This window comes from Balearica regulorum, chromosome 4 (genome assembly GCF_011004875.1).
Source record: "Balearica regulorum gibbericeps isolate bBalReg1 chromosome 4, bBalReg1.pri, whole genome shotgun sequence".
Lineage (NCBI taxonomy): Eukaryota > Metazoa > Chordata > Aves > Gruiformes > Gruidae > Balearica > Balearica regulorum.
Genome location: NC_046187.1, coordinates 37,604,485 through 37,629,269, shown reverse-complemented (window position 1 = coordinate 37,629,269; position 24,785 = coordinate 37,604,485). Strand labels below are relative to the sequence as shown.

General features: G+C 35.6%; 1 protein-coding gene across 2 annotated transcripts in view; it reads left to right on the top strand.

Annotated features, from left to right (window-relative positions):
- The window catches only part of FSTL5 (follistatin like 5), a 317,677-nt gene extending 293,108 nt beyond the window's left edge, over positions 1 to 24,569 (top strand). For both annotated transcript variants that reach the window (XM_075751811.1, XM_075751810.1), the window contains one exon: positions 22,142 to 24,569. In XM_075751811.1, coding sequence (XP_075607926.1) covers positions 22,142 to 22,844 — 703 coding nt within the window. In that variant the 3' untranslated portion in view covers positions 22,845 to 24,569. The remainder of the gene's footprint in view (positions 1 to 22,141) is intronic.
- Positions 24,570 to 24,785: the final 216 nt, after the last annotated feature.

Below are 24,785 nucleotides of genomic sequence, written 5' to 3'. Positions count from 1 at the left end.
TAATGGAGTAACTTTAACTTTTTAGATGCTTTAATCTTTTAGCAAGTATTTTAAATGTCATATAGTTACTTGACCTAACAAGTGGAAAAATGAACAATCAACTCAGTGGTGAGATGGCTCAGGATCTGAATAGAGTTAAAATAGTCTCAGTTTGAGTTTTTTCTCTCAGATTTCTTTGTTGTGTATGGTAATAGGGGAAGCAGAATTTCTAAACTTATACTTTTTTTCACAAAACAGTAAAAAAAAAAAAAAAAAGCTTTTCTTTAAGAGGTAATTGGAATGTGCTGCTGATGCATTCCTGTGAATCTTCTTAAATGAAACCCCTGTGGGGTGGTGATTCAGTAAATTCACACATCATTCCAGAGTTTAAGTCCCTACAGAGGTGTGAAGTAGCTGAAGGATTGTGAGAGCATTTTCAGTATTTCTATGCAAATAAGCAAACAGAAAATATTATTTTGCTTCAAAAATCCGACATAATCAGAAAGAACTTTCTGTTCAGTGGTTTGCAAGTCAAGCAATGGAAGTGGTAAATGCTGAGTCAACTGTAGACAAAGCATCAACAAAAGAGAATTAATTTGGGGGTTGAATTTTTCACATAGTATGATTTAGCTCAAAGATAAGGAGCAATTTAATATTTTACAAATTCAATTAACAAGGCACATTAAGGGAGTGGAAAGTTTGAAACAGTTCTTGGTCATCAAGATATAAACAGGTGTAGTTATCTACAGGGAAAATATCTTGAAAGCTTGAGGAATTGGAGAAGGAAGCTCAGTAGTACCAGGGCAAGCAGAGAAGATCTAGAAAGTAACTGCAGTTTCTAATAATGATTGTGGAATCTGTGAATGAATCCTACATGGTAACACAGCACACAAGAGGCCCATCTGGGTTAGGTGTTCACTCTGCAGTCTCCCACTCTGTAAACTATGTCTTTGCGAGAGCAGTGCTAAATGGAAACCTTGTAGTCATTCTTTCCCCTCTCTGTATATTTGCCCCACAAAAAGAAGAGGACCCTTCTGGTCTATAAATTTGTTGCTTTTCAAAAAGCAGCTCATAGGAACTTCTGGGAAGGATGGAGGGGAGACAGTAAAAAACCTTTTTCTGCATCTTTTTTGCTTTAAATAGTGGATTTCACAGCATCTTTGTTCCAGAGGGAATATGAAGAATGAAAGATTGAGAGATTCAGTTCAGACAGTTTAGATGCTCTGAGATTTACTTTGTTCAACTACCACCATTGGCAACAGCAGCTACTGTTGAACTAAGTGCCTCTTTAGAAAACATGCAGGTACTCTTTCGTGTATCAAGTCTATATTCTCCACTTCATTCCTCCTCTGTTCAGAGATCCCCACCCAAAAAACTAGGAGTCCATAAAGGTAGCCACTACCTATCTTCAAACTAGGAAACTCCCAATCCTTTACGTACATAAAAGATATGCCATGTGCCCATACTTATGTTTCATCTGTATCCTCCTTCAGCTTCACTCATACTCTAACTCAAAAGGACCTGTGTTTGCAGGCTTTAAAATGTGCTAGGCAGTAAGGATTCCCAACTGTGTCTGTGGAAAAGCACCTACAGAAATTATGAAGTAATTGCCAGCACTCCACAAATGCAGTTAAGATTTGCTGTCAGTGAAATCTGGCAAAGGTTTGATGTTCTGAGGTGAAATGTAATTAATAATTAATTGCACATTTAAACTTAGCTAAAATAAGAATATTTTTTATAATGCACTGAAATCTGTGATTGTTTCTAACCTTGCAAAATATATGTACATATGCACACACACACATATATATAAGAAATCAGTCTGGAAAATATCTTGTTTCTAGAATCAATTATCCTGCATGCCTTGTCCCGTGTCAGCTGATAACACAATGCAAATACTGCTTGACCAATTTATTGGACTTGTGGTCCAAATCTTTTCCTCTTAGGGACCTGGAGTAAAACTTCACAAAACTCTCAAACTAAAAATGCCAGCTGTCAACAGAAAAGAAAGATTATATAAAAAAAAGATTTCTACTTCATTGTGGCTATTTAGAAATGAAAATTTGCTTCAAATGTTACCTAAAGCATGAGATTGCAGCCCACTTTTGTAGTGCTATAAAACTATAGCCTCAGTAAAGAAAAAATTTCTTTCTGTCTCCTAGTACCTATCTGCTTTTAAAAATTCAGCATATATCAGTACGTGAAAATACATGACACAATTAAATGTATAAAAATGTAATCATCTATAAGAAGAAACTAATCCCTGCAATTATGGTACATAATTTATTGTATCCAGTGATTAGAAGTTATCTTATCTTAGTGCTGCCTTAATTGCTCATTGGTTTTCCAAACAAAGATTCATTTATTAGCTTTAAGGCAATCTTAAAATTATGTAATTAACCATTTTTCTATATGTTTACTAATAAACTACCAGAGCACAATTATTTAAAAAAATGTCTTGCTTGGATGGAGTTAATTTTATTGATAGCAGCCAGAATGATGCTGTGCTTTAGATCTGTGACTTTGGAATAGTAAAAATTGTTTGGAAATTTTAATTTGTACATTTCTATTTTTAAGCATTTAGAATAGATTTACATTTATTCATTACATTTAAGCTTTCCTATTTGATGTTATATTACAAACCTACCTTTTCATTTTTAGTAAAGCTAAGATACTTATGTGATCATATGAATCAAAAACTTTAAAGAAACTTCCATATCTTCACGGATAGACTGTTTTGTCTGTATTCCTTCCATGGGATCCCAGCTGTCAGCATGCAACATTTTCTTGTGGACAAAATATCCAAACTTCCATCTTCCACCACCAAATCCTACCCTCCATATTGCCTACAAATCAGAACACAACAACTTGCCATGGTGCTCCTGATTTTTTTTCCCATGATAATCTTCATTTTCAATAAAAATGTCATCTTTGGTGCTTTTATGTGCCCCGCCTCCCCCGTCAAATAATATTTTTTACATACTTTTTTTTCTTTTCCCTTCAGTCTAATATTTTCCTACTTTGGGTCACTATTAAAAAAAAGGAAAAGAAAGGAATTGTGATAAAGTTCAGTATTTGTCCTTTTAAATATTTGCATATCCCCAGCTATAAGAGTATGTGAACTTCATTTTTAAAATGGAGAAAAAGATCTTTTGAGACTGTTTTGACATATGTAATTTATCACCTTTGTAGTCCTTATCTTTACCTCATTATTCATTTTCTACCAGTGCTCACTATTTATTTTGGCATATATAAATTTGGCTGTGCATTCCACATGACATCTGCCCACCTTGATATTACCACATTTTCTGGAATGCCAGATCTTCTCAATCCGATCCTACCTTGTACTGACATTTAGGACCATCTTTAAGAATGTCTTTTGTTCACTGTGTCTGTGTAGCTAGCCCTTTCTTTGACTTTTATTGCTCTAAAAATGAAGTTAATTTTTTTTTATTAAATTGCTAGCTCTCCTTACCTATAAGAAAAACAGATTTGTTGCCAACACTACAAATATACTTTTGCTGAGAATAAGTTCCTTTGTGATATAACACAAATAGTTTCATATATTCATGGATTCTAAAAATCTAGAAATTAAAGTGCTTTTCTTTGTCCTAAAATTTCTTGGATTCTTTTCTTGTGAACGTTGTAATCATTGGACAACAATTTGCAATAATTAAGAAGCGTATTGTACATACATGTTGCAAGTGTTCCATGAGAAAGACTTTGGACAATTCATAGATTCCTGCATCACTAGTACCCTGAAAATTCAGGATTTATCCCTACTCTGTGCACACGTACACTAAATGTAAGTCAGAAGTCCTGGGCTATGTGTGACATGTTAAAACAAGTCAGGTCTTCTAGTGAGATCTTAAAAAATGACTGAAGAAGTCAGCATAGTATCTGGCCAGCTATGGGGAAATTTTCCCAGTTTACACATGGGTTATGTGACAATATTCTTCAATATGAATTTAGGATGACAGTCTATTTCCTTCCTCTAGATCTCAAGTGAGATATGACTTAAATGCTCTGCAAATAACATCTTAAACTGAAATAGTAATAAAATACAATTTTTAAAAAATAGAAATCACAGATAATATAATTTTAAAGGATTTCAGGCAGTATACTATTTTCGATATCCAATATCGGACTTTAGTTAAGATACATGTTCACACACATGAACACTTACAGAAATAGATAATTATCAAGATGTTCTCCAAAATGTAAATGTCCTCAGATAGGAAGATGTGTTGTGCTTGATGCTGTTATATACAAATATCAAGGAAGGAGAAAAATAGTCTTTTCTGATGCAAAACAAAAATACGAAGCAAGTTTTCTTCAAGTTATAAAGAGCATCAGGAACAAAATTAGGAAAACAAACTTCAAAGGTCAAAGACTGTTATAGTACCCAAAAAAAGGCATCATTTGTGCTGATGAGCAATAGCTACTGGGCAAAATCCACTTAGCCTTTTGTTATCATCAAACAACCATTTCTGAACTGCGGAAATTAAAGAAAGGTCTTTTCTCAGCAACCTGCCAGAAATGAACTGTTGAAGAAGACAATAATTTTGTAAGTCCTGAGGGGAAGACTGGTATGCCCTTGCAATGCTGACAGTTTTTGAAATCAGAAACACTTCCAAAATGAAAAGTGTGGTTTTTATCTAGAGGTAAATATTTTATTTCTGCTATATACTAGAAAATGACAACAAAAAAGAATTGGTGTATTTTAAAATGACTTAAGTAAGGAAGATTAATTGTGTGATGATTTAAATGGTATGAATGCAAGGCCGCTGAAGTAAAATAAATCAGTGTAAACAGTCTTCCTTACAATCATCTGTGTATGTACATAAAGTGAAGAGTAATTTTAACAAAGGAAATAATGGTTGCAGTGTTGTATGTTAAGTTCTTAGAAAACTAGTTAGAGGGAAAAGAACATCATTTTTGTTGCTGCTGTTGTGCTGGTGACAAAATCTCAAAGGGCCAGTGAAGGCAATTGAGCTATACAGCTAAGAAAACAGTTCTTAGACCAATTTTCCTTTTTTTTCCTTTCCTTAATTGTTGATACTTCCTTCTCCTGATGATGTGGATAACTTCATTTCATCAGAAAAAAAATGTTTGGTATAGAACACACTGCTATTTTAGAATTTTGTTTAAATGGTAATACTTTCCCATGTTGCCAGATTAGAAGCTTTTTATACGATCCTCTAACAGACTGTTCATGGGCAGCTAATGGAATTTTCTTTGAGTCTCAGAAAACTTTTGATTAGCAAATTTGATCAAACTTTGTAGTAATAGAGTTTTATCTTCCTGGGTTTGTTTTTTTGCATAAATTTTGAAAAAAATGGTCCCTAATGTATAGAAAGTTGAGTGGCTTTAAACACAAATGTTATTCATTCAGGATAAAGTAGACAAAGTTTATTATTATTTTCTTGAATTAAGTTATACAGGTTAAAAAACTTTTTGTACAATACTGGTGTTAGCTTCTTGCAGAGATAATTTTGATTGTAGCTTATCTAATTCTCTTCTCTTTTACTTGCTCTCTGTTTTGAGAACATAATTTTCCTTAAGTGTCTGATCTCAGATACCTCTTTAAAAAAAAAGTCTGTTGACTTCATGAGTATAATCTGTGCGTGTAGGGCCAGAAACAAAAAGGAAAGAGGATATCAGTTGTTACATCATCATCTTCTATTCTGTTGATCTTTCTGAACTCAACAATAAATACAGTTTTATGTTAACATATTCATTTTTTTAAAAAAGTACAGTGAAATTTATCTTCATTTCTAGGAAAAAAATTCATAAGCTTTTCTTTTTTTGTCTTTTTGACCAGTGCTTAGATATTTCCTCTTTTATAATGAATGCAGTTGCGCTAGTAAGCAATATATATGGGCTGTCTAAAGGAAGAAAATAACATTCAGGAGGCCAGGTTGTTAATTTACCATTTATTGGCAGCTCCATACTAGCATCTTGCTTGGCTATTCTTTGTACATAGGAGATGCAAACTAACTTGCTGTATCTGAAGGGTGGAAAAAAATGATAGTTTGCAAAAACAATTTTGAAGATGCAGCGTCAGAATTCACATGACTTTGGAACTTTGTATGGAAAATCTGGTCCATTATTAATTCATACTTTATATGACTAGAACTTCCCATCAAAATAAAATTTCATCTTCATTAATTTTTATAGCTACAGGTTTCAATATTATCCTTCAGTCTGAATAACTACTGGAAACACAGTATTAATATGGGATGAATTGAAGGTTTTCAAATGCAGCAAATGAAAATAAACGTTGTTTATATAGGGCTGCCCTAAGTCCTGCCTTGAGTTTCAGTTCTTCATGATTTTTTTTCTCTTGTGACCTTTGCTTTAGGAAATTTTGCACAATAACCTTGTATAAATCTCACAGTGTTATAAAGGCAATAAATAAAGGTAAGACAAGTTGGGCCTAACTGTAGAATAGTTGATTCAAGTAACAGTGCCTCAGTAGACTTGAATTTCTTCCTGGGTTATCCACCCAGGAGCCATGCTCTAAAATGTGAAAAATTCTGTAACAGGTGGTATACCAGTCCGTTGCACAGCTTTCATAGTTCCTGTCTACACAAACAGAAATTCTTTTAAAATTCAACTTTTAAAAAACAGAAAATTTCCTAAACTTTTAGAAATGGTAGATATATCATGATTATGAGCCACATTCCATTGTATTTAGTATTTCTTGAAAAATATTTGTTATAATTTGCAAATACAAAATCTGATATGAGTGATATTAAAAGTCATATTATGTGATTTCATCTTGATATTTTGCAGTAGACTATGGTGTTAGTTATAACAGACTACGCCAAATACTTTAATAGTGAGATGAAAATGTAGCTCACATTATATAGTGATAAAGTTGCTTTTGGAAAATTCATTTATAAGATTTGCATGCAATTCTTAGAGTTCTGCAAAACCCTAAGAAGATAAAAATGAAAGGCAGACTCTGAAGAGCTTTTATTTGTCTTTTTGATGACTCTCTAGCCTTGAGAAAATATTGAAGCTGATAGTTATGGTTGGAAAAATACACTTTTTGTGGAAAAAAAAAAAAGTGAATTTATGGTTTTCTGTTAAAGCTACCCTTTGAGAGCTGTGAAAACCATCTTCAGAGATCCCTTAAAATTCTGGGAGGGCCATCCTCTCTGCTTTTTAGCTCTCTTTTGCATGGAGACTTATACAACATTCTTCTCTCTATCCAGCCACTTGTAGCAGTGCTAACTGCTCCTCTAAGCAGTCGTTTTAATTTCTGACCACAAAGGGCAGCTTTAATAGCCTCTACAGTTATGGGATACCTGAACTTATTATAATGGCTTGGGGAAACAGACAATCACATTTCAAGCATAATTATAGCTCTTACATCTTGATACAGTGTTAATCATTTAAACTTCAATTTTCCAAGTCTGTGCAAATTTTTGTAAGGCTGTTTTTGGATATTATGCTTTCATTCAGATAGGACACTTATGGTGAATGAGAAGTTCAGATTGTAGGCACCTAGATTTAGGTGTGAAAATACAGTGTACCCATGGGTATAAGCTGTCTATCTTGTGCTATAGTTTAAGGAGATCTAGTCTATACAGATAGTGGAGTGTAGAAGGCAGTTTTTCTCATCCCATACAGGGCTCTGGTACCGGTCATCTTAAATTCTTTAGACTGTTGACTGTATGGACTAGATCTCTGCCGGCAAAATAGCAACTTAGATGTTTAACTTATATGCAGACATGCATAGTTTTGCATAGAAATGTAGGTGTCTACAGGAAAGGACTACTACCTGTAGAGAGTGATTTTTGTAGTGAGGTGTTGTGATGAGCCTGAACATTCATAATGGCAATTCTTCAACCTCCTCATTGCCTACTGATATGATCATAGAGGAAGGAAACAGCTGTGCTTGATTAGGACTTCAGAAATATATTTTGTTTCCTTATTTCAAAGCATCAAGGATGTAAATTTAAACAGATTGATATTTTTATGTACTCTGGAAGAGACAGGGTTAAGCCATGCTTTGTTTTTGTCAATTTTTATTTCCTGGTTCAATTTTTAATAAACTGATGAATAGGCCAGATTATAAAAAATACAGTACTTACAATTACACTGGCAGTGTGCTCATTTTGAATGTGGGCTTAATCTAAAGTACACGTTTTTAATTTTAAGGTGTGTTACTTAAATCTTTATCAGAACCACCCAAAATTCAGCTCTGTGTGGCTCGAAATCTGACACTGCTATTCTAAATAATATGTGACACTGAAATACGAGCATTCAACTATCCAATTCATCAACTGTGTCATGAAAATGTTTATGTTTAATCCTAAGGGGAGAGCGCGTGTTTATCCCTTGAGAGAGGACAAGGGAAGGTCATCACTTTCAAGGATCCTTCCATTTGACTTGAAAAAGCATTAGTCGGCTCCTCATAGGCAAATCTGGAAGATACAAGACTGTGCAGAGAGAAGCAGTGAAAACATTTGGAGCATTAGGGCTGAAGCCCAGAATGTGTGAGGCAAAAATGCTTTTTACTCATCCACTTCTGGTATTAGAAGGAAAAAAAAACCCAACAAAAAACAGTCAAAGGAGGAATGCCCCAGTGCATGTTTTTCTCCCCATATTTCAACTACAGACTGAGGTATTATACCTGCTATATATACACATACATATGCATGCATATTTATGTTGTGTAACACATGCACTTTTTATATTGAATAATACACACGTCCATTAAAACTCTGCAGACTGGGTGTAAGTAAACTGCAGGGTTGTTGGGGGGTTTTTTTGTTTGTTTTGGGTTTTTTTGGGTTGGAAGGGACCTTAAAGATCATCTAGTTCCAACCTCCCTGCTGCAGGCAGGGACACCCTCCACTAGACCACGTTGCCCGAAGCCCCATCCAACCTGGCCTTGAACACTTCCAGGGATGGGGCCTCCACAACCTCTCTGGGCAACCTGTTCCAGTGCCTCACCACCCTCACAGTAAAGAATTTCTTTCTGACATCTAATCTAAATCTGACCCTCCTTCAGCTTAAGGTCATTACCCCTTGTCCTGTCACTACACTCCCTGATAAACAGTCCCTCACCATCTTTCCTATAGGCCCCTTCAGGTACTAGAAGGCCGCAATTAGATCTCCCTGGAGCCTTCTCTTCTCCAGGCTGAACAACCCCAGCTCTCTCAGCCTGTCCTCATAAGAGAGGTGCTCCAGCCCTCTGATCAGCTTTGTGGCCCTCCTCTGGACTCGCTCCAACAGCTCCATGTCTCTCCTGTACTGGGCCCCCCAGAGCTGGACGCAGTACTCCAGGTGGGGTCTCAGGAGAGTGGAGTAGAGGGGCAGGATCCCCTCCCTCGACCTACTGGTCAGGCCTCTTTTGATGCAGCCCAGGACACGGTTGGCTTTCTGGGCTGCAAGCGCACACTGCTGGCTCATGTTGAGCTTCTCATCCATCAATACCCCCAAGTCCTTCTCAGGGCATGTGAGAGTCCTATTTCATGCAGTCTGAGGACTGCATTGGTGTGGGTGTTTTCCTCTCTTATCCCTCCCTCTGTCCTGTCAGATTTAGATGATAGATTAAGGTTCTGAAGACAGGGGAATTCTTAGATGCTTAAGGATCTCTTGCTGCACACCTATGCACACCTATGCACATAGGTTTTGTCATAACAAAATGATAGCAGAATCCTTGTCAGTTTTAATCAACATTATATTAACTGTGAAATACAACAACTTACAAGGTGTTTGCCCTATGGCTATATCAACTTCAGAGAAGGCTGGACAATATACAGCCTCCTTGTGTAATGGCTTTGTATTTTAGTTTGAAAACAACATCAACCTTTTCCAGATATGGAAAGAGATATTAGAATGTGGCAGTGCTGAAGTTCAGGTGATAATTACCGACCTTTTGGCATTGGCAATAAGTTTCTCTTTCAGGCTTTCCCCAATACTACAAAATAGGAAAAAAAATTACTTAGGTACTACTGGGATGAAGATGGGGAGTTATGCACCTACGTGTGACATCTTGTAACCAGGAAACCTTCCCCAGAACTGGGTGAGCCACTAAAGATTTTGGTCAAGTTTCTTTTTTTTCACGTTCATTTACCACTACCAATACATAACACATTTTACCAGTTTCTACAATACATTTTGTAATTAATTTATTGAAATCTAGCTTCTTGTATTGGAAAAAACCTGCAGAAAACAGAGCAGGAAACTTTTTCCTCATGAGGGGCTGCGAAGGGGCAGGTGCTGATCTCCTTCCTCCGGTGACCAGTGATAGAACCCGAGGGAATGGAATGAAGCTGCGACAGGGGAGGTTTAGGTTGGATATCAGGAAAAGGTTCTTCACTGAGAGGGTGGTCGGGCACTGGAACAGGCTCCCCAGGGAAGTGGTCACAGCACCGAGCCTGACTGAATTCAGGAAGCATCTGGATAACGCTCTCAGTCATATGCTCTGATTCAGCTGGTCCTGTGCGGAGCCAGCAGTTGGACTCGATGATCCTTATGGGTCCCTTCCAACTCAGGATATACTATGATTCTATGAACTGTATACATTTTAAACTGTTAAACACATTCAAAGCATTTTTAGCATAGATAGGAAGAACAGTGAGATATTTAAGAGGAAAAGGAGTTGTTGTTCATTCCTCGAAAGCAAAATATTCCCATTCTGCTATGCAATAGTCAAAGCTACTTAGGCTGAATGGACTTGATAAAGAACTTGGCAGAAATATTATATAAAACCAACATTACTTTTTCAAAAACACAATGAACAATTTTTCTGCAGTAACAGGGGGATTGGATCTGGTTTGAAAGTGGCTCACCAGCTTAAAGGACAATGATTGAATAAGTATGTTGGACAGTGAGAGGGAGCTAGGTATATAAATCCTGTTGTGGTAATATACTCTGCACTTGCACATTTTTTCATAAGTGAAGGTCATCTGTTGTATACCATGTGAGGACTGATATTAAGAGAAAATTTGTTTTTACATTTTATACATGTCACAAACAGTTGAACTTAAGGTGATGGAAATTTCATGAAAAATAATGTGAAAACTGGGTGTGATAAGAGAGAGGAGAGTAAGACTTGTAAAAACTTGTAATGTGGATGTATAACACTAATAGCCAGTAAGATTTCCAAAGTTAATACCTTTTAAAATATGAGTTTAACATTCATACTTCATGGCATAACTTGCTTCTCAATGATGGGCAAGTTCCTGTGAGCAAGTTATTCCAAAACCACTTGTTGAAAGATTTCCCTTACTCTGAGGCATTTGATACTCTGATGAGAGAGAGAGAGGGGGGTAGTTTTGGTAGAGCATTAATCTGGCTTGCTATATAGATTCCTCCGTCAGCTTGGCAGTGAAAGTTTTCAGGTTAACAGTTTTGCAGTATTTGGGGAAATAGGATAGTGATAATTGTGATAACTATTTGGGGAAGAAGAATGATACAGTTCATGGGTTTACTGTTCACTGTTTTTGTGTTACATACATACAGGCTTACGGTTCCATAAAAGTAGGACCTAAATCCCATATTTTAAATACATTTAAAATACTTTAAAAATCTTGTCTTGAATGTATATGGTAAGACAGTAGAAGTAGTAATAATTTGTAACATGTTGTTAACTTAGTCATTGTAATTATTGTAGACTTAACTATATGGGTGGATTTTTTCATTAAAATTAGGAAAATAAGGCACTCATCCATATGAGCTTCATGTTTTTGTTTTTGTTTTGTTTTTTTTTTTTTTTTTTAAATGCATTTTGCAGTTAACATCTTTTAGGATATTCTTCCTGTCCTTTTTGAGTTAGTTTGAACAAGTAATTTTTGTCTACCTCAGTTTCCCTTTGTCTGGGTACTGTGAAGCTCATTAGCTTTTATGGAAAGCTAATAACTCCCTGTGGTGGGTTGACCCCAGCTGGCAGGTAAGCCCCCACCTAGCAGGAGCAATGGCTACTCTGGAAGGAGTTTTATTGTTGATCATGATGTTATATGGTATGGAATATCCCTTTGGTCAGTTGGGGTCAGCTGTCGCAGCTGTGTCACCTCCCAACCTCTTGCCCATCCCCAGCCTACTCACAGGTAGGGCAGAGTGAGAAATAGAGAAGGCATCGATGCTGTGCAAACACTTCTCAGCAATAACTAAAGCATTGGTGGGTTATCAACACTTTTGTTCACAAGCCTTAAACACAGCACCATACAGGCTGATATGGAAAAAATTAACTCCATCCCAGCCAAACCCAATATACTACTCATACAGAAAGTGCTATAGAGTTGCTAAGTATTATTATTATTATTCCTATTTCTCTTAAGTGTTTATCACAGTGTATGGCTGAAACTGTTGAAAATCTGGGATTAAAATCTTTATTATTCATTCATATGGAGTGAGTGAAGAAAGAAACAAAGATTTCACAGTTCTAGCATGTACTGCAGTTGGAGTGATATGCCCACAGGCTACAGATTCCCACTTGCATTAACTGTAAAATAAATTATTGGAAATGTGAAGATTTGCTCTCATATCTTGCAGGCTTGAGTTGCACAGGATCCCAATATACACTCTGACAAATGCCTTTATATGCTGTCTGATATTGTGCATGATTTCACTGCATAGAAGAGACATGAGGGTTGAGATTCTCATAAATATTAATCAGGGATTAATGAACAGTGGGAGGCTTCTGCATATCAATCTATATGAGAGGAAACTTTGCATTAAATACACCACCATCTGTCTATAAATCATTTGGGAAAAGAGAAGGTACTCTCAAGTATCACTTGTTGTTTTCCAACAGCCTGATCATAAAACCCAGGCTAACATTACACAGGCAACAGACAGAATTTCATTGCATGATTATGAATGGCTGTATTTTTTTAATCCTTTTAGAAAACTAAGTGCTTTTGAAAAGTTAAAAGATTATGGTAGCTTTGGGGCTTGAGTTCAGCTGTCCACAGAACAGAATGAAACATAGAGTAGTAGTGCATACTTCTTTACTCAGATTTAATAGCTTTGCTTACTTTGGATGGGAAACAAAAATAGGATAGTGAAAGCTCAGCCCATGCACTTGCTGATTTGGTTTACTGAGACCTCCAACAAAACTCTCTACTAATATGAATTTTGTGAAGTGTCCCTGTTACACCAGGCCTATAGATACCCCTGGATGGCAATATTTTGTTAGCTCTGGTAAATCATCGTCTTTTATTATATACAGCTTTTGTGGGTCCCCCAATCTACTAACCTGTGTAATCCAAAGCTGCCTTTAACCTCAGTGACTTGCAATACTCTTTTCTAACAAATTTGGTAAGTACTGGTTTTTTACAGTTGCTCTTGCCTCCTCATCAGAAAGATGAAGGCCAACCTGGCAATGAAAACAGAGTTAATAATCTGACACTGGCATGCTGGGAAGGTTCTTAATACTGGAAGGAAGGGAAGTACAGACACATTCACCTGGTGGTTAGAAGGCAGCAATCTGGTTATTGGACAGTGAGCTAAAATTTATTTGCAACTGGTCATTGCTATGTGCAAGCAAGTAACTGTTCTGAAGCAGGTCTCTGTGATCTATCACTGTTCCTCCAACCTATCCACCATGATGATCTACATTTAGATCAATAAACCTCAAAGGAATGACCATCCAAGCCTTAGAACATCTTTCTTCCCAAGTGAAATTATAGCTGTTATAGTTGTATAGTTGTAACATTATACAAGCAAGTCACAAACTTCCTGAATTTAGAGACCAACGTGTTGTCAAGGGAATGTTTATTTTGAAGGTGTGTGTGTGTATTTGTAATTTGTAATGTGTAATTTGTGTGTGTGTGTAATTGTAAAAGTTATTAGTAACTCATATGTGAAATTCACAAATAATTAAGACTGGAAAGAGTGCAAGATTAATTTAAAAAAACCCCATATCTTTTTTTCTACACAGTGGGTGTAAAAGTGTCATCTAAACCTCAGGCCTGCAGAAAGACACACTCCTCCGCATACTACTTTTTTTGCGTGTGTATGCATATGAGGGAAGGTATTGTGTCAAATCACAATTAATTTCATGAGTTTTGAAAACACCTGGCTGCTTCTTAAAATCTCAGCGTCAAATGACTTAGTATAACATTAAATCTGCTGTATTTACACAATTTTGATTGTATGAACAAAGCAAAAAAATTTGATGTTTCGTATATTCACAGCTAGAAGAGACCACAAGAATATATTCTTTGACTTTCTGTATATACCATAAATTTTAAACATTTCAAATAGTCATCCAGAGATTCAGATAATTAATCTGATATTTTTAATCTACATCTACTTGGGTTTGGCCAAATCTTCCAAAAAGAGCATGATCGCTACCTGGAGATTCCCACCAAAGAAAATTCATCCTCTGTGGTAGCTTGTTACAATGGCTTATTATTCCCGTTGTTAGAAAAAAAAAAAAAAAAGACCTGTTTCTAATTTAAATTTGACTTGTTTCAGTCTGCAATCATTATTATAATTCCACTATGAAATTAAAGACAACATCACTAAACAGTATGTTCTCACCATTCAGGTATATATATGTTGTAAATCAATGATAATTTTCATAAGCTAAATATATTGTACTCTCTCAGACTCTTGCTTAAAAACATTGTCACCATCCCTCAAATAATTTTCAGATTTTTCCTTGCCCCTAATTTTTTAATACTCCTTTTTAGAAAGTCAGAAATAAAACAACATAAATCAATCTTAATTTGGTCTCCCTAATGTAGAACATAGGTACAAGATTGTTGCATTATTCTTACTCAGGTCTCTCTGTATATTCCTCCAAGGACTGTACAAGGGCTTTTGGGTCTTTTTTTCTTTTCTTTTTCTTCTTTCTCTTTCTCTTTCTCTTTCTCTTTCTCTTTCTCTTTCTCTTTCTTTTTCTTTTTTTTTTTGACTCGTTAGGCTCAGATCTCATACTGACCTGCATGCTATGATCCTTAAATGCCTTCATAGTGGTTACTTTTCAGGATATTGTTCTATATGCATATCCTGTGTTCCTCATTCACATGTAAAGTTGCTTGACTTTATGCTTGGCTACATTTGAATACATTTTGCTTAAACGAGCAACTGACTATTGTAATGACTTTCCCGTCATTATTTACCACTTTAGTGTCATGGACACATATTTACATCCAAATTGCCTGTGAAAATTTTGTGAAGTATCAGATTTTGTACCAAGCAGAGGCAAAACTTCCCTGCAAAATGATGATTCTGCATTGAGAACTACTTTTTATTGCAGAGAAATTATTTTTCCTTCAGGTATGAGTTTTTATTCCAAGAAAGGTATGCCCTCCTGATACTCAGTTACCTTGAGCAAGGTTTTCTAATAAAAAATTAAATTAGGTTTGTCTGACAAAGTTCATTTTTCCATAAACCCATGTTGACTACATTGTGTTCACGTTTTTCTGAAGTTGGTTCTCATATCATCTATTTTATTATTTCCCTGGGATATGCATCAAGCTATTCAGCTTAGCTGGGATACCTGGCTTTATCTTATGAATATTTCAACACTCTTATTCTAGACTTTCCAAATTTTCCTGTTATTCTAAGATTTATTAAAATGTTAAAAGCTAGTCTTTCAAAATTATCAGGAACAAATTATCTAACCTGACAGATACATGTTCCTATAAAAAAACCTGTTTATCCTCTTCCTCAGTTGCTAGTAGCCTAGAAAATATTTCCTCATCTGTAGGTAACAAAAGTGTAATTTATCATTCTTTGAAGTCTTTTTGCTATACCAGACGTGGCATCCTTAGCTTTCCTTATCAGTTTTCTTCACTTCCCCCTTTCTCCCTTCTGTATCTTCCCTCTAGAGCTTGTGTTACTTTTTCCATCCTTATGCCTCTGCCTAGCAATTCTCATAGACTAAGAATCAGCCACACAAACCTCACAGGCACATGAACAAACAGACCTCTCTCTTGATTTGTTCAGCTTCTCAAAACGCCAGCCACACAGCTCTCACTGAGACAGGCAGACAAACAAATACATCAAACACACAGCTTGCCAAATCCTTTTACATCCAAGAAGATTGGCAGCTTTGAAACTATTTTTTCCTCCCCACTTCTTTTTCATCTCTATTATTGGGCTGTTTGGGTATTTATGTCTCTGTCCAGCTTTACTGAATTTTAATTGGGGCATTGAAAAGTTACAGGCAATATGACAGGCTGAGAAAGAATTGTTTGAACCATAGTATTAATAAAATCCTAGTAGTTCTCATCGATTTTGGCAGCCATAGTTCTGGTTCTGGGGAAGGGCAGGTCCTTTGTGAAGGTTTGCCAGATTCCCACTTTGGATCTTCTCTCCCACCCAGCTCCAAAGTTTTGTCTAATTTTAATATTCACACATATTAATTTGACAAAGTAATTTCCTATATTCTTATTCAAAAGGATATATTTTAGTTGCGTGTACTTGCTCCCATCTGTCTTTTTTGGACCTCAGTTGCAATGGCAGCCTGTAGAATTATCAGTTAGAAACCATGGTGGACCTTAGATAACCTGTATTTTCCCCCAGACTTTGCCAATGGATCGTTATGTAGCCTTAGGCAAGTCATTCAGCTGCTTTCTTCATTTACTGTAATATTTGTAAAGTGCTTTGAAATCAGTAAGTAAAAACTGCTATGTAAATTTATTGTATTATTCTGCTCACATAGCTGATCTTTTAGTGTACTCGCCTCCAAAAACATTACCTGCTAGGCTAACATTACATCTGTGTCTGAAGGAGTGGGTTTTTAAAGTTTGAACTAGAAAACATTACAAAGGAAAAAGTCTTTAGCATGTTAACATTACAAGAAAGTAGTGTTATATTTTTCCTAAGATACATTGTAAATGGGTATTCGAGTATAGCTGATTGTCAGAATATATATGATTAGCTGCTGCAGCAGGAGATTATAAAATCAAGTATCTTAATAGCTCCAGAGCAATAGACAGTAGATCTCGTAAGGGCAACAAATACAGCATCAGGATAAGGTGGTTGCAATCCTGAAGCCAGTTTCTTTAGTTTTCAGGTAAACTCAATTACCAAAGCTGAAGCCACTATTTAAATTGCAAGAACAATCTATCCAAGATACTGTAAGCCTTTTATTTGTGGCTTTTGGACTGGGAACTAAACGTTACAAAGAGATAAATAAAGCTGCCCAAGAAACTAGAATACTTTGGAAAGTTGTGGTTCAAATACGTGAGACATGATATGTTATCAGCTGGTTTATGTTTTAAAATGTGTTTGCTGATTTGCTCTAGAATAAGAATGTGGTTAACCCTGAAGATCTGGCATCCCTTGCTGTAGACAAAAATCCTTTTTTTTTTAAATCTACCTGTGCTAGTGGGAAAGTTTATACCCACATTCTGCTCTGGCTCCTAAACTATTTCATTCATACCAACTGGATTAATCAACAGACACTATTTAAAGCATTTAAATGATTGCACAACAACTACATTCAACTTAATGGCATGCATTAGGGAATGCTTATGCAAACGTCTTTGCTGGCAGAATTTAGGGAATTCATCTGGCAGAAGGTACCACCAGGTAAAACTAGACCACAAACCAATGGCAGCATCTTTCTCCATGGGGAAAGCTAGCTGTTGAGTGTGAGTCTTTCCACGCCTTCAATTGATGTAACGTTTAGGGAAGGTGTGTAAGATTTTATCTTTAATTTAACTTTAGAGAATTTCTTCACTGTTTTGGTAATCAAGGGGTTTACGCAACCAAAGTTAACATAAGCTTAGTGTACCTGTGGTTCAAAACCATATTATGCTGGGAATAATATTTGAGAAGCAAAGATTAATAATTTATGTATTCCTCCTGAAATCAATGACATTTGAATGCAAAAATATCACATAAATTGGTCATTAACACTGCTTAATCAAGTACTCATAAGTAAGGCAGATTTCTTTGAATCAAACTGATTTAAAGCCTTCATTTTAATCGTGATTTAAATCAGCAAGGAAGAATTGCTGATTTAGATAATTGATGCTAATCTTGTGTTGCATTCGTATTTTACTTCAGAAAGAAAGGGTCATTTTCATCAGCTGGAATAATCTTTAAAATAAATAGATTTTCAAGCAGCACAAAGATTTCCTCTTCTTTTTCCTTGTCAGGTTGATACGTTATATATGGAAACAATTGTTTAAAGTATATTTATCTAGATTTTCAAATTTGTTTTGTGGTAGAAAATGGTTAAAAATGCTTTCTTTTTTTTTTAAATTACTTGTGTTTACTCTCAAGTGGAATAGAATCTAGAGTGCAGCTCAAAACCCACAAAAGTCTTTTTCCTGAGTTAAATACCATGAAATATGATGGACACACGTATCCAATAAAGGTTATCAAATATGTTTGAATGTTAAATGACTGCTTACAGAAGACAATTTTTAACTATGTTTAATCCAATTTCAGAACACAATAGGCCAAAGTTTCAAAAGTATTTATATATTTAATCATATAGATGGTGTCTGATAGGATTTTCATAATCACATAATTGCCTTTGTATATGTTTATGTATATCTGAAAATGTCACTTGGATACAAGCCTGTGTTTTAAGTACCTACATAAGTTAAAAACAGCTTTGTTGAGAGCATTTTCTTTCTCTTTTAAATAAGATTTCCTATTCTTCTCCATTATTTTGTATTGGTATACTGGAAGAGAAAAATAATGTTTTCAAACTCAAAGTCAGCTTACCAAACTCAAACAAAAAAAGTTTTCTTTGTTTTTGCTATTGCAATTGAGAGCAAAAGTAATTAAAGCAAAAAATGTCTGCACTCTGTACTTACATTAAAATAGATGAAATCATGCTGTAATAGCTGAAAATAAAGTATTTAATATATTCAGTAGCTGCCATCACATTGATCTAAAATAATATATTTTCCCTTGCCTTCGCATACCTTTTAACTCATTAAAATAATGAGAATTGAAAAGGGTTCATGAGCATTATATTTATTTTTTAATTTATGCAAATGACATCACTAACTGATAGCAGGTTTTTCTTTTAAGACAGATATTCATAAACTTAAATGTAATTTAAGCACATTTTAAATTTTTAAAAATCATATCGAATACAAGCAGACCTACATGAAAAATCCATTTTCATTTGAAAATAATAATTTTTTACCTATTTAGCTCAGAGGTCAAGTATTTTAGTATATTCCTAATAGTCACCAATTTGTGTTATTGAATTTATCTTCCCAGAATTATATAGAATGTCCTGGTTCTGGCTAGGATAGAGTTAATTTTCCCAAGGAGCCAGGACAGGTGAGCCAAGCTGGACAGGGGGCTATTGCATACCGTGTGATGTCATGCTCCCCATAAAAGGGGGCTAGTCGGGCAGGGGTGGGCTCGGTGTGGCTGCGGGACGGGCTGAGTGTGGGCTGGACATCAGGTCGGTTGTCGGATCGGTAAGTTGCTTTATCACCCGTTGTGAACATTCCATTATCAGCACTGCTGTTGTTGTTGTTTCCCTCTCCCTTGCCGTCCCAGTGAACCGTCCTTATCCCAACCCACGGGGTTTTGCCTTCGTCTTCCCTGTTCTCCTGCCCATCCCCAGCTGCGGCTGGGGCTAAACTATGTCAATAGGTTAACTCACTTTTAAACAAATTTCTCCATGCTTGGATTAACCAGTGTAATTTTTGTCCCCTGTGTTACCCCGTTCCACAATAATCAGAGTTTCTCCCATGTATCCAGTTTCTCCCTCTAAACATACAATACTGTTGCACGTACCAGCCATCTTCTTGCACAGCAATGTTCCTTCTCTAAGTTTTGTAAGCTGCCACCCAGACATGCTGAATCTAAGCCATATGATGAATTCCTGCTGAGTTCACCCCACGCTTCCCTCTGCAGGAGTGTGGTTATTCTCCAGTCAGCCACTGCTCTGCATCACGTGAGCACACACACACCACCACCCCCCCACCCCGTGACAACCCCTGCTCCTCAGATGTGGCTAATGGATTCCAAAGCAGTAACGCTGCAGTCAGGCAGGGAGGAAGAAAGAGTGGTCTGGGTGTAATTACATGAACCTAATTGTATTAAAAATAGGGCTGAAGATTGATTATACACAATAAACTCGGCAGGTCAAGAAGTTTGGCTGAGTTTATATTGTGTATAATATTAACGCTAACATAACTTTCTGTATTTGTTGCTTTTCTGTTTTCTGATTGTTTTAGCAATCCAGATATTTCAGGTTTGTTTTGTATTTTATATTAATAATGAAACCAGCAGTGATGACAATGCCTAACCCTCGGTCATTTGTCATCCAGAAAAAAGTCCTTTTAAGGTGCATTGGGTTTTTGGTTATTGCTTTGCAGCAGTAAAGATTAAGTAGCAGATATGTGTAAGTCATTTTCCAGAATGTTGTGCTCTTGGAGAGTTCGCTGATTGTTGCTTTACACTGGAGGCTGTTACGTAAAAGACAATCAGTAAGCTAATTCTATTGCCCTTTTCTAACCACTGTTCATGTGTGCAACATTGGTTATTTAACACTGAAGTATACCATAAACATTTGAAATGTCAGAATGTTGCTTGCTAGTTAACCTCTTCTATTACAGGATGATTCTTATATAATACAGTACAAGTTTGTTTCTCATGACCAAAAAATGCTTACTACATAATAATGGAATCAGGAATCAACAACTTGATGCCTGCCCAAAAAGATTAAGAAAAGGGTAATATTAGATGGACAGAACAGCTAAAAATCAAATTCTGCCTAGTCTTCCTCTATGACAGAGCAACAGACCTTGTGAACAGAAAAGTAGCAAGAATTGTCAAGGTATCTCGACATAACTTTTGTAAAGACTCATTCACCCTTTTTCTAACCAAGACAATTTAATTCAGATTACATGTATTTATAAGTGGTTGAATAATCAAAGACAAAAATGATCTCGTAATCAGCTCAACTCGTAATCACAGGCAGTCTGATTCACGCTGGCCCTTCTTTGGGTGGGAATTGGACCAAATGAAATCCAGAGGTCCCTTCCAATCAAAATAATTCTATAGTTCTGTGATCCTATAATACTAAAGCAGTATGCAAGGATTTTGGCATTTGGGGCTAAAATTAAAAATGTTCTTATTGATTCAGTAGGAAGCGCAAACATAATGCACCCTGTCTTACACTGGAGGAACTGACTGAACAATGTCCTGAAACCTTTTTGCCTGTTACTTTGGTGGTTCACTGATTAGTAAATATATTGGGGTTGCAAAGTATAGTGTGAAAATTTTGTGCTATTGTCAACTCAATTGTTGGAACATTCTGGCTGTCATAGTGCTTTATATCAACAGGATGTGAAAGTTATTTTTAGATTATATATCAGCACATGGCTTCATTCTTAGGATCAAAGATTTAGCGGAAAAGAATGTTATGTTAAGAAATGTACCAGTTGAAAAAAAAGTGCTGTGAAAGCTGCTGAGATTATAAGCAAAACTAATATACTTTCACATGACTCCATAATATTTAGATCATTGGTTTTTACATATATAATCAAGTGATTGCACAGCCTGAACTTATACGTTAGCATGAGAGAATAGTCATATAGTTTATATTTAAAATGTTATAAACTTTCAGCTCTAGGATTTTAAAGTTTAACCATATTATTCATGTTCAGTGAAAATTCCTTGATGTATGGAAAAACATAAAGGGTCATTTAAATTGTAAAAAATATGGGGCTTGGATAGTTGGGAGGCATAAACCTAAATCCTTTTATGATACTCATTTCTACTGAATTAAAATGAGGAAGATTCAGATAATTATCTGAATAACAATGAGCGCTGGATTAAGTTGATATTCCCAAGGAAGTTGAAGAACTATATGAAGTGAATTAAAATATGTGGGATGTACTATCTATTGATATTTAATCTTTTTCTCCTTCTTGGCTTTTGTAAAAGTTATAACTGAATAGATATGCATAATGTTTACCTTTTCCCTTATGTCAGTAGGAAAAACCACTTTTCCCATTAATCAGATAAATGGCTTTTAGGCTTTTTATTTGAGGCACTCTAAATTACAATTGCAAGAATACTAAAAATTAAATATTATAAACCGCTTAATATCTGAAACATCTAAAGCTGAGATATATAGGAATACATTGCTGCACATATTAACTCATCTACTTTGCTTATAATGGCTTTCCCCATTTGTACATAATGCACACAATAGCTCTGACTTTCTTTGATTTTGTGCTTTTTCTTCCAGGTTTGGATTTATTCTTCATAAGGATGAGCCTGTGCTCCAGAAAATTGATCTAGAAACTATGTCATACATCAAGACAGTTAGTTTAAAGGATTATAATTGCATTCCTCAGTCACTGGCTTATACTCATCTTGGAGGATATTTTTTTATCTGCTGTAAGCCTGATACCACTGGGGCTGTCCTACCACAGCTTGTAGTGGATAGCGTTACTGATTCTGTGGTTGGATACAATGGTGACGTAACAGGCACACCACATATCTCTCCAGACGGACACTACCTTGTCAGCATTGATGATGCAAAAGGTCTCATGAGGATCCAGTCCATAACAATGAGAGGAGAAATACAGGATGCATTTGACATTCACACTAATTTGCACATATCTGATGTAGCTTTTCAGCCATCATTCACTGAAGCTCATCAATACAATGTCTACTGTAGCTCCAGCACACAAACTGATGTTCTCTTCGTGGAGCTCTCTTCTGGCAAGGTTAAGATGGTGAAGAGTCTGAAGGAGCCTGTCAAGGCAGGCGAATGGCCTTGGAACAGTAAGAACCGTCTTATAAAAGACAGTGGCCTTTTTGGTCAGTATCTCATGACCCCTTCCAAGGAATCTCTGTTTATCCTGGATGGACGGCTCAATAAGTTAAATTGTGAAATCACTGAAGTTGAGAGAGGCAACACAGTAATTTGGGTTGGAGAGGCATAAGGATCTGTGTTAGATATTTACCGAATTAATACTTTTACAGTACATTGCACTTAAATTACACCATTTTTCAAATTTACATAATTTTCATTTTAAATGGTTAGACCCTTCTGTACCTGTTATTTCTTTGACTTGAACACAGTTTGACTCAATTTCCACATAAAAATTACTAAAACAACAGCTATTTGATAATGGTACTTATTAATTATCAGTTGAGACTGTATTGTTTGTCTGAAATTACTAAATACTGAAATTGATGATAAATATCACACATTATTTTAAAGGAAGTAGAAAAAAAACGCAAAAAGCTTCAGGGAATTTAATATGATACTTTGCATTGGTAAATGAAAGACTTAAATTTATGATTCAAATTTTGGTTTGGTTTGCTTCGCTTCAGACACAAAATAAGAGCTGTTGTACAACCTTTGACTCCTTAAACTGAAATGTTACATCCTTTTCTGTCCAGTCCACTGTTAAATCTTTCTGTGCCTTGAAGCGAAACTCTCACATGAAAGGTAGAGCATAGAAGTTGTCTAATTTATTCCCACTGTGGCTACAGGATTGCTTGCCATTGGAAACAAACTTTTGGTAACAAATTTCTAGTCTCAACTTGTGGAACATACATGGAGAGAAAAAAAGGAGAAATTATATTTGCAGTGTTTTCCGATCACTGCAGTTTGAGGAGTTTATTTTTATGGTGAGTCTTAGTTGAGAGAGCTACTTGCAGAATTAACCTTTTTTTTAGAAAAAACCCCAGATACTAGGTTTTGCAGCTGTCACAGGGTTTCGTTAGCAAGGAGTTTCAGTTCTACTAAAGAGAAACATTGCACTTATCTTTTCAGAGTAAACCACATTCTAAAAACCTGGTATCACCAAGCTTCACTTATATTGTTGAGGAATCTGTTATTTAAAAACAAACAAACAAAATGCATTTTAAGAAACAGAAAATGCAAAGAACTGAAGTCTACAACCAGTAGATAACATTTTTCCTTATGCATTGTATCATTGATCCATATTTGTTAAGCCATTGGGTTAGCTCAACAGGTTTTCTATTCCATGCATCCAATTGGATTAGTGCTAATAACAAACCACAAAAAACTTTGTATTTTTTATAGTTTGTTTACTTAGAATTCTAATATTAACAATGGTTAAACATGTAAATGGGAACAATAGGATTCCCAGAAGTAGAATAACAAGTCAGATCAGAAAGCCAGCAGTAAACAACTATCCAGACTTAGAGCAATGACTTAAAAGTTTGGGAGTATTTTTATTTTTATTATGTTTTTGCTAAAGAATGCTTATAAGCTCTTAAACTGACCTCCATTTACTGAAGGCAATCAGAAAAAAATATCTTTTTTTAAACAAAATTTTACTGCAATTTAGATTGTGTAAAATTGCTTAGAAATCTGGATTTTTCTAGCATTGTAATCTTGTGTGCATTTAGCATCCTGCCCTGTGTGGTACAGTAGATCTCTCTTTAGCTTGAGCAAACCTCCTGGTAGGTAGATTTAACTAAGATAAGAGTCTGCTTACATTTCTAGCTACTGAATCTGTTTTCCTTTTTAACAACTTTTCTCCATTGTGAACGAACAAGAATCATGTAAACTGTCTGTTACTTATTTGCAGTAGTCTGTCTCATGCATTTTTCTTCTGTAACTTACACCACGTGAATGTTCTGTATGTAGAAAATGCTTGACAAAAGGAGAATAAACCCCATAAATTTTAAACGGTCCTGACTTTGGTGAATGCTCTGATGTAGCCATGCTGAAGTGGCGTGTAAGACATACTTTATTTGAAAGCAAGGTAGGAGGAAGTTTATCTGCCTATTATTTTATGTATAAAATGCATATATATGTATAAAATATACACTGTGAAAAGAAAACTTTTTAGAAGAGCTTAACTAACTGGAAAAGGTTTTTTTTGGCTGCTACAAAGAAAACCTCA